Source organism: Gobio gobio, assembly GCF_949357685.1.
Source record: "Gobio gobio genome assembly, chromosome: 9".
Lineage (NCBI taxonomy): Eukaryota > Metazoa > Chordata > Actinopteri > Cypriniformes > Gobionidae > Gobio > Gobio gobio.
In genome coordinates, this window is record NC_137115.1 from 53,591,470 (window position 1) to 53,603,232 (window position 11,763).

Below are 11,763 nucleotides of genomic sequence, written 5' to 3' on the forward strand. Positions count from 1 at the left end.
ATGAATCAGAATGAAAGCTGTGACACTGCATGAATTGATATTGTTATTCGTACCATTATAGCTATAAGGCATAATTAGAGCGGATGTTGACAGTTGCCTGTTCTTCGAATCATTAACACTACAGCACCTTTGTGATGAGAAAGCGTCCGCTATCCTCTCAGAGAATACTGCACATTTTCTATTATTTAACTTCTACTAATAATTTCACTGTTTATGTAACCTTTTCACATGCTCTCTATTGTTTCGCAGTTCTTTTAAAGGGATAGTTCAACAAAACATTTAAGTCTGGCATTATTTACTCATCTGCATTTCAACCCTGTATGACCCCGTTTACACCTGGTATTAGGATGCGTTTTCGTAGATCGGATCACAAGTAGATGAGGGTGTTTTAATGGGTTTTGACCACTTCTGTCCTGATTTCTTTGAGGGGAGGGTCTATGGGCGGGTAAATGTATGGGCTTTTAAAACTTCCCATTATGCTGCGTTCACACCAAACGTGAATATAGCGTCAAAATCGCGTCTACCTGGACGCTTGAACATTTTGAATCCATCCGCGCGTCCAATTATCGCGCGTTCAAGTCGCTCCAGGAGAAATATGTCATAAAACACCACTCTGCCTCTTTTCACTTTCATTGCAAAAATATATAAATCATTAATAGCCACACAAATGTGGTCCAGGCAATTCCTACATTATCCGGTCAAATGCGTTTTCGACTACTTCTGGAAGTGGTCAAAAGTGGACAAGCTCAGAACCCGTTTACACCTGTATTTAGAGTCATCCACTTGTGATCAAATCGACCAAAACACATCTTAATACCAGGTGTTAACCGGGCCTATGACTCTCTTTCTTGAGATAATCATGATAAAAATACATTTTTGGGTGAACTATCCCTTTAAGTATTGCATTTAGTTCTTCTACTGGTCCCTTTGAAGTATTCATACTTGCAGGCTTTTCTTTCTTTAATACTTTAACCTGCCTTTGTCTTGTTCTGTCTTTACTGTTGTGCTTCTCTATAGTAGAAAACTGACTAGGAAAACCCCTACAGGTAATCCACAAGCCATACTCAGGTCGACTCACCCCAAAACATTCCAGTTTTAAGCCATTGAACTTTGTTTTGTTTCATACGACAAGTAATCCATCACAGCTTTTGAAGCAAATCAAATAACTGGATGTTCCCCATGCACCTACACAGTGCCATTGTCAAACCTCCTCCTCACAGTCGTACTTGGTGGTACATTTCATTTGTCCTGTGTACAGAGTGGCGTCTGTGAATATGGTCTGTGAGGGTGTCTTTGTTGTTGTTTTTTGACGTTACTGACAATCATCTCTTGTAAAAATGTCTTCCACAGATTCCTTCCTCCATGAGAAACCCAGATCCATCTCAGTGGATCTCCTCTTTGAAACGTCTGCCTTCAAAGAACCTGATGTACTACACATTTTAGACTGTAACACTGAGCCCAAAGATACAAAAGAAACTCCTTACCTGGTCATTGTGGGCAGTAGGGAAAGTCTGAGTGATTCTCACCAAGAACACTCACCAAGAAGAGGTGGTCTCACCCAGACTGAAGCCGATAAATTATGCTCTTCCAAAGGGGAAACAGACCGCTGGTCAAGTCCTTCGGATCGATGTTATAATGGCAGTAGCTTACCGAGTGAAGGAAGTCAAGGAGAATTTAGCCAGTTGGAAGCTCCTAAAAAGAACATTCTTACACCCAAGGCAGCCACTTATTCCTCAACCTCCTCTTCTTCCTCTTCTTCAGGTACCTTCACCAAATCGCACCCTCCTAGAATGGATCTGCAAGACCAGAAGAGTCAAGTGTCCCTTCAGGACAGTGCTCTCTCCCGCCTTATTGATGCTGTATCGCTTGATAACGAGTATGACACCTGTGGGTCCATATCTGCTCTGATTGGCCAACTTGAGCTCACTTCTGAGCAGAGCACCCTACTTCTATCCAACACACAACCTCTGAAATACTCTCTTCCCCCATCTGACCTCCCTCATCTCAACAGCGAGCTTTCCAGCACTCCACTAAAAGCTATCCAAAAGTCATCCGTGCGCAAAACCTCGGAGCTAGCCGTGAGACCTTCCAGTCCTGAAACGACTGAACCGGAAGTCTTTACCATCTTGGATGAGGAGGTGCTTTCTCCTGTATCTAAAAGCAGCGACTTTGTTGAGTCTCCTGTGGGACTGCATGCCACACTCGGAAATCTGAAGCAAGGCTACAGCCATTCCACTGGTTCCTTCAGGAACTTTGAATTCGAAGGTTACAGAGAAACCTCATTTAACAGCACAGCCTCAGATCGCTTCTTGCTGTGCCAGGACTCGGTAAGCAGCAGTCTGATGGAGGTGGAGATCAATGTGGACGAGGATCCTTTAGACAACACGCTGACCCCTACGAGTCCGCTTCGAGATTTCAGAAGTGTTCAAGGGTTATCCCCCTATCACCGTCTGTACAAACCCTCATACCATCCCTCTCCTGTTCACTCATACTCCACAAACACCTCACCCTTTCACAGACACTACCAGTTCTCTAGCACCTACCTTACTGGCAAATCCCAGCCAAAGAAGTTCACCTGTTATAATGACACCGGGAGAAGTCACAGAACAGATACCACAGAGGCAAGACCCCAGGAGACAAGAGTCCAAAACAGTTTGGTCAGCAGCAGGGCAGAGCGTATAAACAAAAGATCTTTGTCCTCAGAAAGTCCTGCAAAGACTCAAGTCTGCCATAGGTTGTTAGAGAGGGACTTGTACGCACCCGTTTCAGACTACGACATGATTTCAGTTGAAGAGCCAGCTCCACAAAGTCCTCCTCCTCCTCAGGTGCGCAACGGACTCTCCCCAGCTTCTTCTTCCAAGTCCAAGAGCCTGGGAGACCTGACCTCTGAGGACATTTCATGCAACTTTCAGAGCAAGTACAAGTCAATCAGCCGAAGTTTTGTCACCCCTGCGATGCAAGACCAAAGACGGATGTGTGGGTTGTCCGGTCGTCCAAAGTCTGCCGATCCCTTAACCGAGCAGCTTCGCAAGCTTGTGACGTTAGAACATGAAGATTATACGCGTCCCCTCCCTTCTTGTTCTCAACACGCCCTGAAACCTCTTTCAGTGCTCCCTCTGGTTTCTCATAGTTCTGCTGATGATCACGAAGACCCTCCGCCATTTCTGTCAAGGCGACTGTCGTCCCGCAGTCAAAGTCGTGTACGTCACATAGCCAATCGCGCACGTGAGAGACAGCAGGAGGCATCCAAACACCGGGGTGCCATGGAGGTAGTACTCCGCAATAAGCCAGTCTCCTCCCAAAATCCTCCACCAAATAGGCACTCTACAGGCTCTTATATCGCTGGTTACCTGGACCAGCTGGGTCCCGAGGACCGAGGCTTGCCCGAAGGAGCCTGCACCTCGCTACACTACGGATACGGAGATCGCTACTATAATGACGATTCTGTACTCCCGCCGGACTTCTCCGACCCATCCGAACCCGAGGTCTTCTTCCTGCTTAGGCTCTGACCTTGCATCTCACCTACTGTTTTAGACCTTGCATGTACTGTAAAATCATGTAGCAGGACACTTCCAGAACTGTGTACATATACCATATAACACGGCCTCCTACGTGTGCTAGCCCTGCTGTTATCAAACTAATCATTTTATATACATGTGATCCCTGTCATGCTTGAAAAAAAATGTATTGTTCAAAATGTGTGTTGTCTCGAGGTGAAAAAATAACAGTGAATAATTGAACTGGAAAATTTCTTGGAGACATTTTTGTTGTTGTCAGCTATTTGTTCTTTTTTAAACTACGTAGTACGACAAAGTCATGAAGGGGCTTCTCTTTTTATTCAGTCTTCCTGCATATTGTTATTTGTATCCCACATTGCAACATAGTGTCGGCCCAGATCTGGCCCACATCTGGTAATAATAATAATTTGTTACATTTATATAGCGCTTTTCTAGGCACTCAAAGCGCTTAACATATAGAAAGGGGGAATCTCCTCATCCACCACTAATGTGCAGCACCACCTGGATCAGGGGTGTCCAAACTTTTTTTAAGGGGGCCAGATTCGATGTTGTGGACATACCTGGGGGTATATATACATACATACATTTAAATATTATTACTGAGTTAGAACTGTATTCTTATTTAAATTTAATAAGTGCTCGATTTTCAATAAGTGCTCTATTTAGGTAAAACCACACGGCAAAAAATACTTTTCTTACTTGGTATTTCTGTCTTTTTTTCCAGTCCAAATATCTAAAAATTCTTAAATCAAGATGCTTTTACTAAGGAAAATTACAATTTTTTTTCTTGATTCCCAGGGGAAAAAATTTAAATGAATTGTGTTTTTGATTGAAACAAACTAAATTATCTGCCAATGAATTAGAAAAATAATCTTGTTTCTGTTTGGGACAGAAACAAGATTCCAAACAGAAACATTATTTTTCTTACCCCATTGACATTTCCTTGTTTTAAACAAAAACTCAATTTCATTTTATTTTCCAGAAAACAAGAAAAAATAACTAATGTCATTTAACTTATCTCATAAATACATCTTGATTTAAGAATGTTTAAATATATTTAGACTAGAAACAAGACAAAAATACTAAACGACAGCATTTTTTGCAGTGCACACAAGGCAAAAAGTAAAAAATATATATCTTTCTATATCTAGAACGGCTTTAAGGTATTAAGTCTATAAACATATAAATACAAATGCACAAAACTGCAAGTTTATGACAAAAATAGTCTGCAATTTGGCCTTTATTACTCATTTATTATATATGTCTACATTACAAATTAAATAAAATTAGACATTAAAGCTACACTGTGTGATATTTTCCCCCATCTAGTGGTGAAAAGGTATATGACCATCCAGTGAATATTAGTTTCTGTTCCTCTCAATTCCGATTTCGTTTTAACTCCTACAGTGGCCGATTTAGATTAACATGGCTTCCAGTTCGACCTCGTCCACATTCGACACGGTGCCATCGAGTGTTAAAACGCGAAAGGCGAAGCTTGAATTTATGGGTATGTCCCTCTTTGGCTAATGTACTTTCAAGATGGAGGGGCAACATGGCGACCCGCATTCAAACCCCTCACCCGTATGTATTTTCAATGACGACATATAAACTTTCGAGAATACCAGTAAACAGTTTGTAAATTATGCATGGCGGGCCACATATAATATATTTTAATAGACACGCAGCGGGCCGTTTGAAATTCATTCCCGGGCCGCGGGCCGGACTTTGGACACCCCTGACCTGGATGATGCGACGGCAGCCATATTGCGTCAGAACGCCCACCATACACCAGCTGATTGGCGGAGAGGAGACGTATATATATATATATGGGGATGATTAGGAGGCCATGATGGACAGGGGACAATTTGGCCAGGATGCCGGGGTTACACCCCTACTCTTTATCGAAGGACATCCTAGGATTTTTAATGACCACAGAGAGTCCTCGGTTTAACCATAGATATCCATAATAAAGGCTAGATGTCTCGTCCGCGCTGCTGGCCAATGGAGGTCGACGTCCGCACCTGGCGGCCATCTTGTCACAGGCAGCTCGCTCACTCGTAACACTGTGTTTTCATGGGTGCTTGCACTTTTTAAATAACCATAACTTGCTCAATTTTCTACCGATTTTCAAACTGTTTGGTCTGTTATAAACGTCAGAGATGTAGTTATGACACTGACTGTACACTTATGAAAAATTATTCATAATTTGTTCAAGCATCCAGAATTATAGCCACGTTAATAACGTTTGTAAGAAACCAAACCATTTGTAAATCCGTCAAGATTTCAGTGAGATGAGAGTATTTGTGTTCGTGCAGATCACTCGCCTTACATCAGGCACCACTGAGCCCTACCTGTGACAAGATGGCCGCCAGTGGTGACGTTAGAGACTCCGCCGTAAGACATCTAGCCTTTATTATGTATATCTATGGGTTTAACGTCTCATCCGAAGGACTGTACCAGATGTGGGCTGGATCTGGGCCGACACTATGTCGCTGTCTGGGTCTGTGTAGTCTGTACATACTATGTTGGTAAAAGTCAAAGCGCTATGGGGTTTCACTTAAATTTTAATTACTGTGACGTTTTTCTTTAGCATGTGAAGCGTGAACATTTTCAGCATGACTATGCACAGACCTGTAGATGCTGTGCTCTGATTTTGCACAGATCAATTCTGTTGTATTGAATGCAATACAGCACATTTACCTGCTTGCTCTGACTTGCTTGCTTACTATTAGTCATGAATTTAAAGAAGTTTGAAACTCTTCTTCATATTCTGAAGCAGTATGGTTAAAGTTTTATTTTTATAATTGCTTTGATACAGAGAGCAAAAAAAAAACATTTGTTAGACTTAATATTTCGTTTTCTTTTTAAAGACTCAACTTTTTTTCCAATTATTCTGTGCTTAAAGGCATCTAGTCCGTTCTTTTTATTGTTGCTCATCCAAGATGAGTGTAAGCATTTTCCTACCAATGCAATAAAATTATGACATGTTTGCTATGAGGTAAAATATTTTGTGTGTGTGGTTTATTTTATCTGCCCCTCTAGTATCTGATTGCTACAAGTTTTGGCATTGTCACACAAAAAAAGTGAGTTTGACTGGCCATGACATATTTATCTCCTAGAGGCAAATGCTATTCCTGCAAAAAGTTGACTTGCTATGAATTGGCTTGCTGTATTGCTGCTTACAGTATGATAGTGTTGTCATAGCCTCAAGGTGATGATACATGGCAACTTTTTTGAGCAATGTTGCTGGGCAATGTTACAAAGCAATGTTGCTTGGCCACTTTCCCATTGGGAATGGGCAATAAATTTCTATCTGGATACTTTAGATCGGTCATGGGCCCTGTGTCTTACCTGGTTGCCCGTTGATGGCAACATTGCCTAGTAACATTGCTCAAAAAGTTGCCCTGTGTATCATCACCATCAGAGTAATAGCAAACAAAAACGGTCAGTAACACTTTATGATAACCATCCATCGTTAATAGGCAACTATGCAGAACACATGAGTATTACTACATTAACACTTCAGCTACTACTATTAACTAATATGGAAACATGCTTAACTAATCAGTAGGTTATATCAAATTTAAGACTAAGATATTTCCTAACTATTAGGCAGATTGGCATCATTAAGGACTAATAACTAACTGAAAAATTATAAAGAATTACTAATGAATTGCTTATCACAGCATTAATAGTCTTTGTTGACTCTCAACGTGCAGTAATACAATTATTTCCCCTCTTAATATTTTATATATTGTTCTACAACAACTAAATTTGCATGTTTCTGTTTATTTCCTTTAATAGCATTTCCTTTCGTTACAGTAGCCTTAATTGAGTAGCCCACTTTTTTAGTATAATTAAATTGTGGTACTTTTTACTTTTACTCTGGCTGAATAAAAATAAGTGGAAAGCACAAAAAAGACATATCAGAGAGGAAGATGCATGGGAGTTGTAGTTTTACACGGAACCATCGCCTCATTAGTGTCTTATTATTCTTGAACTCTAAAAACTACATTTCCCATGACCCCCTCTCGGAACGTATCCTGTGAGGGATTTTTTTAAGCATCTCTATTTGTGTTGTTGCTTATTAGTTTAATCTGTTTAACAGCGATTCCGGCGTTTACATGTAATTTAAAAGTTAATCTTATTAATCGTAGGATGAAACGTTAGTTTACGCCTATTTATTTTGACGTTGACGTAACCGGTCATCTCCATAGAGACGAAACATCAACATAGGCGTTTGAACGTCCACTATCGCTGGCAAACTGGTAAGCTTATATTTAACGTTACACTTTACATTTTTTTTTTTTGATTAAATGTATATTTTTTGTTATGTTATTGGAATTGCGCTAGATAGAATACATTCTGAATCATGCATAACATATTATAGATATTAAAAAGATAAATAACTCACATTTGCATAAATGATAAATAGTACAATTCATTTAAAAATAACTTACATTAACTTACAATAAAAAAAATCAATAAACAGAGAGACCATTTATTGGACGTTTAGAGGGTTATACTATCTGTATTTTTAAATGCTGGTTAAATTACCACTGGCAATTGCATTCAATATCTTCAATAAATAAATCAATCAACATTTATTTTTTGAGCACATTTAAAATCAACACAAGTTGACCGAAGTCTAAAAATTAGTCAATATACAGCCCAAAACCTAGGGACAATTGTATGCCACAGATCTTCTTAAAGTCACATTTTTAATAACAGCAAAACTAAGGAAATTAAATTAAGTATGGTTTAAGTTCCTATTGATTAACTGGCCATCTTATTTTGATTGTAATTTCATTTTTTATGTCTCTGCTTTTAGCCTGCAGTCATAATGTCAAATCCATGTGCTAATCCTGGAAATCCAGTCTTCACCTGCATGCACAAACCAGGATCTCAGTCGCCAGCTGAAGATCCAGCAACGGTTAGATCTCAGATCCTGATGTTTAAAACCACATCCAGCGACTACGGAGCTCGATCAGCGACGTTTGAATCCTCGCCCTGTTCCTATCAGCCCATATCCCAGACGTTCTCACAGCACCTGGGATTGTGCGGGATGTACCAGGACAATTCCTTCAATATCAGCTTGGACCACAGCCATGTGTATATCCCGAATTACAAAACTCAATTTAAGGGACAGTGACCAAACACGTTTGCATCTCTTATTTGAGTGACTTGTTTGGTTGTTCTTGTAATTGAGCTTTTAAACCGTGATGCATGATGGATATGGCTGTAATAAACGAAAAGTTACAAGTGTACGAACAAAACATTTGTCCAGCCTAACCAGTCTTTATGATGTCACCAGCATTAAAATCATTGTATTTTCATGTAGCATGTGTGCTTATGTATGTTTATTAGTGCGGTCAAATCAACTAATCGTGATTAATCACATCTAACATAAAAGTGTGTGTGTGTGTGTGTGTGTGTGTGTGTGTGCGTGCGTGCGTGCGTGTGTGTGTGTGTGTGTGTGAGTGATGGGTAGGTTTAGGGGCAGTGTGTGTGTGTGTGTGTGTGTGTGTGTGTGTGTGTGTGTGTGTGTGTGTGTGTGTGTGTGTGTGTGTGTGTGTGTGTGTGTGTGTGTGTGTGTGTGTGTGTGTGTGTGTGTGTGTGTGTGTGTGTGTGTGTGTGTGTGTGTGTGTGTGTGTGTGTGTGTGTGATGGGTAGGTTTAGGGGCAGGGGCAGTGTGTGTGTGTGTGTGTGTGTGTGTGTGTGTGTGTGTGTGTGTGTGTGTGTGTGTGTGTGTGTGTGTGTGTGTGTGTGTGTGTGTGTGTGTGTGTGTGTGTGTGTGTGTGTGTGTGTGTGTGTGTGTGTGTGTGTGTGTGTGTGTGTGTGTGTGTGTGTGTGATGGGTAGGTTTAGGGGCAGGGGCAGTGTAAGGAGATAGAAAATACGGTTTGTACAGTATAAAAACCATTACGCCAATGGAATGTCCTCACATTTCACAAAAACTAACGTGTGTGTGTGTGTGTGTGTGTGTGTGTGTGTGTGTTGGGGGGGGGGGGGTTTGCCCCCATTTTTCATGAGCTGAACTCAAAGATCTAAGACTTTTTTCTATGTACACAAAAGCCTATTTCTCTTAAATATTGTTCATAAATAGATAGATAGTTCATAGTCATTACACATGTACAAGTACAATGCAACTAAATTTGTTTGGAGCAAGCCTCCGGGCCGCAGCTATTTAAAGCACCGCCACACGCTCTCCAGAAAAATGCAGTTTTGCAAAGCATACATACATGCAAAAACACAAGTTTAGAGTAAGAGTCTGAGCTTGTGTTGTGGGAGAATGTTAGCCATAACTTTCGATGTTTTCAAGTTCAGTTCTGTGGCTTGTCCTTGAAGGGAGATATGGCAGTGCACAGGGAACGATAGCAAGACCCAGCTGTCAAGCCGACCTCCCAACTGAGAAAGATAGGGACAAGGTGGACGGTGAGGTGGGGGAAGGAGGGGGGGTCAATATCTTAATCCATTTAGTTGATCTTCAGTAATTTGTCCGGATCATAATCAATCAATTTGTTGCATTTCATCCAGCTTCATGGCCAGACCAGTTAAAATCTGTTTTAGTGAGCACTTCTCCTTTGCCGAGATAATCCATCCACCTCACAGGTGTGGCATATCAAGATGCTGATTAGACAGCATGATAATTGCACAGGTGTGCCTTAAAGGTCCCGTTTTTCCTGTGTTTTTGAAGCTTTGATTGTGTTTACAGTGTGCAATATAACATGTGTTCATGTTTTGTGTGTATTTTTCACACAATTTACTTATCTGTATACCGCTGTTTTCACTGTCCTAAAAACGGCCTGATGATTTCCTTGTTCTATGAAGTCCCTCCTTCAGAAATACGTGACGAGTTCTGATTCGACAGCAGCTTAGTGCACGTTGCCCGGAAAAGTCACGCCTCTTACCCTAACGGGGAGATGAACGCGCTCAATGTTATTGTAAACATGTCTATATTACCGTATCAATTTGAGCCACAAAGGTGATTTGACTCCGGGATGAAAATAACAGCGTCTCGACGACATGGCGACAAACACTCTACAAACGCAACACTTCCTCTTCTCCACGTGGGAGAGCAACAAGACCACGCCCCCTTTTTTGCGTATTCTTGTGGGTGGAGGTTAGTCAACAAACTGTTCAATTGACGTCATTAAAGCAGGAAGTACAGGGATGTCCAAACCAGCCGTTCGCTGTAGGCTTTGAAAGGGAACTTCTGTTAAATAAAATATCTCGCTTGGCATTGAACTTTGAGCTTTATAATTTTACAGGTATTATTTATGCTCTAACAGCAACATTACACACTAACTAAAGTTTGAAAAATGGGATCACGAAGAACAGGACCTTTAAGGCCCTTTCACACCGGACGCGTAACGAAAAAGCGAAGCGGAAAAACTAATATTTTGTGTGCCAAAAGTTTGCGTCAAAACCATTCACATTAGCCGAGCCAAAACGACGAGAATAGTTTTTGTGCGCAAAAAAAAACATAAATAACGACTTATATAGTGATGACCGATTTCAAAACACTGCATCATGAAGCTTTGAAGCGTTATGAATCAGTGAGTCGACTCATGATTCGGATCGCGTGTCAAACCGCCAAACTGCTGTAATAACGTGACTTTGGCGATCCAAACCGCTGAATCGACTCACTGATTCATAACGCTTCGAAGCTTCATGATGCAGTGTTTTAAAGTCGGTCTCGGTCATCACTACATATGCCATTATTTAGGGTTTTTTTGCGCACAAAAACTATTCTTGTCGCTTCATAAAGTTATTGTTGAACCACTGTAGTGAGATGGACTTTGTAACGACGTCTTTAGTACCTTTTAAGGGTCTTGAGAGTGTAAAGTGCCATTGTGCCAATGGAGGCCTTTCTGAGCCATCGGATTTACACTAAAATATCTTCATTTGTGTTCCGAAGATGAACGGAGGTCTTACGGGTGTCGAACGACATGAGGGTAAGTAATTAATGACAGAAATTTCATTTTTGGGTGCAGTGCCGGCCCGTGGCATAGGCGGAATAGGCAAATGCTAGGGGCGCCACTCATCCATAGGGGCCAGTGATGCGCGGGTTGATCCAAAATGAGCGGGTGCCCGCGGCCACCCGCGGTTACCCGCGGTTACGAGTCATCCAAAAATATTTTTAATGATATTCGGGTCACGGTCGGTCGGATCGTCAATAAATCCTTATTTACCTTTTGAATGTTGAGCGTTATTAACTTTTGAATAAATGCTGACGCGGGACA

General features: G+C 41.1%; 1 protein-coding gene across 1 annotated transcript in view; it reads left to right on the plus strand.

Moving 5' to 3' along the window:
* Positions 1-3,517, plus strand: part of plch1 (phospholipase C, eta 1) — a 151,988-nt gene extending 148,471 nt beyond the window's left edge. The window contains exon 24 of the mRNA XM_079825796.1: positions 1,351-3,517. Coding sequence (XP_079681922.1) covers positions 1,351-3,509 — 2,159 coding nt within the window. The 3' untranslated portion in view covers positions 3,510-3,517. The remainder of the gene's footprint in view (positions 1-1,350) is intronic.
* The last annotated feature ends 8,246 nt before the right edge of the window (positions 3,518-11,763 follow it).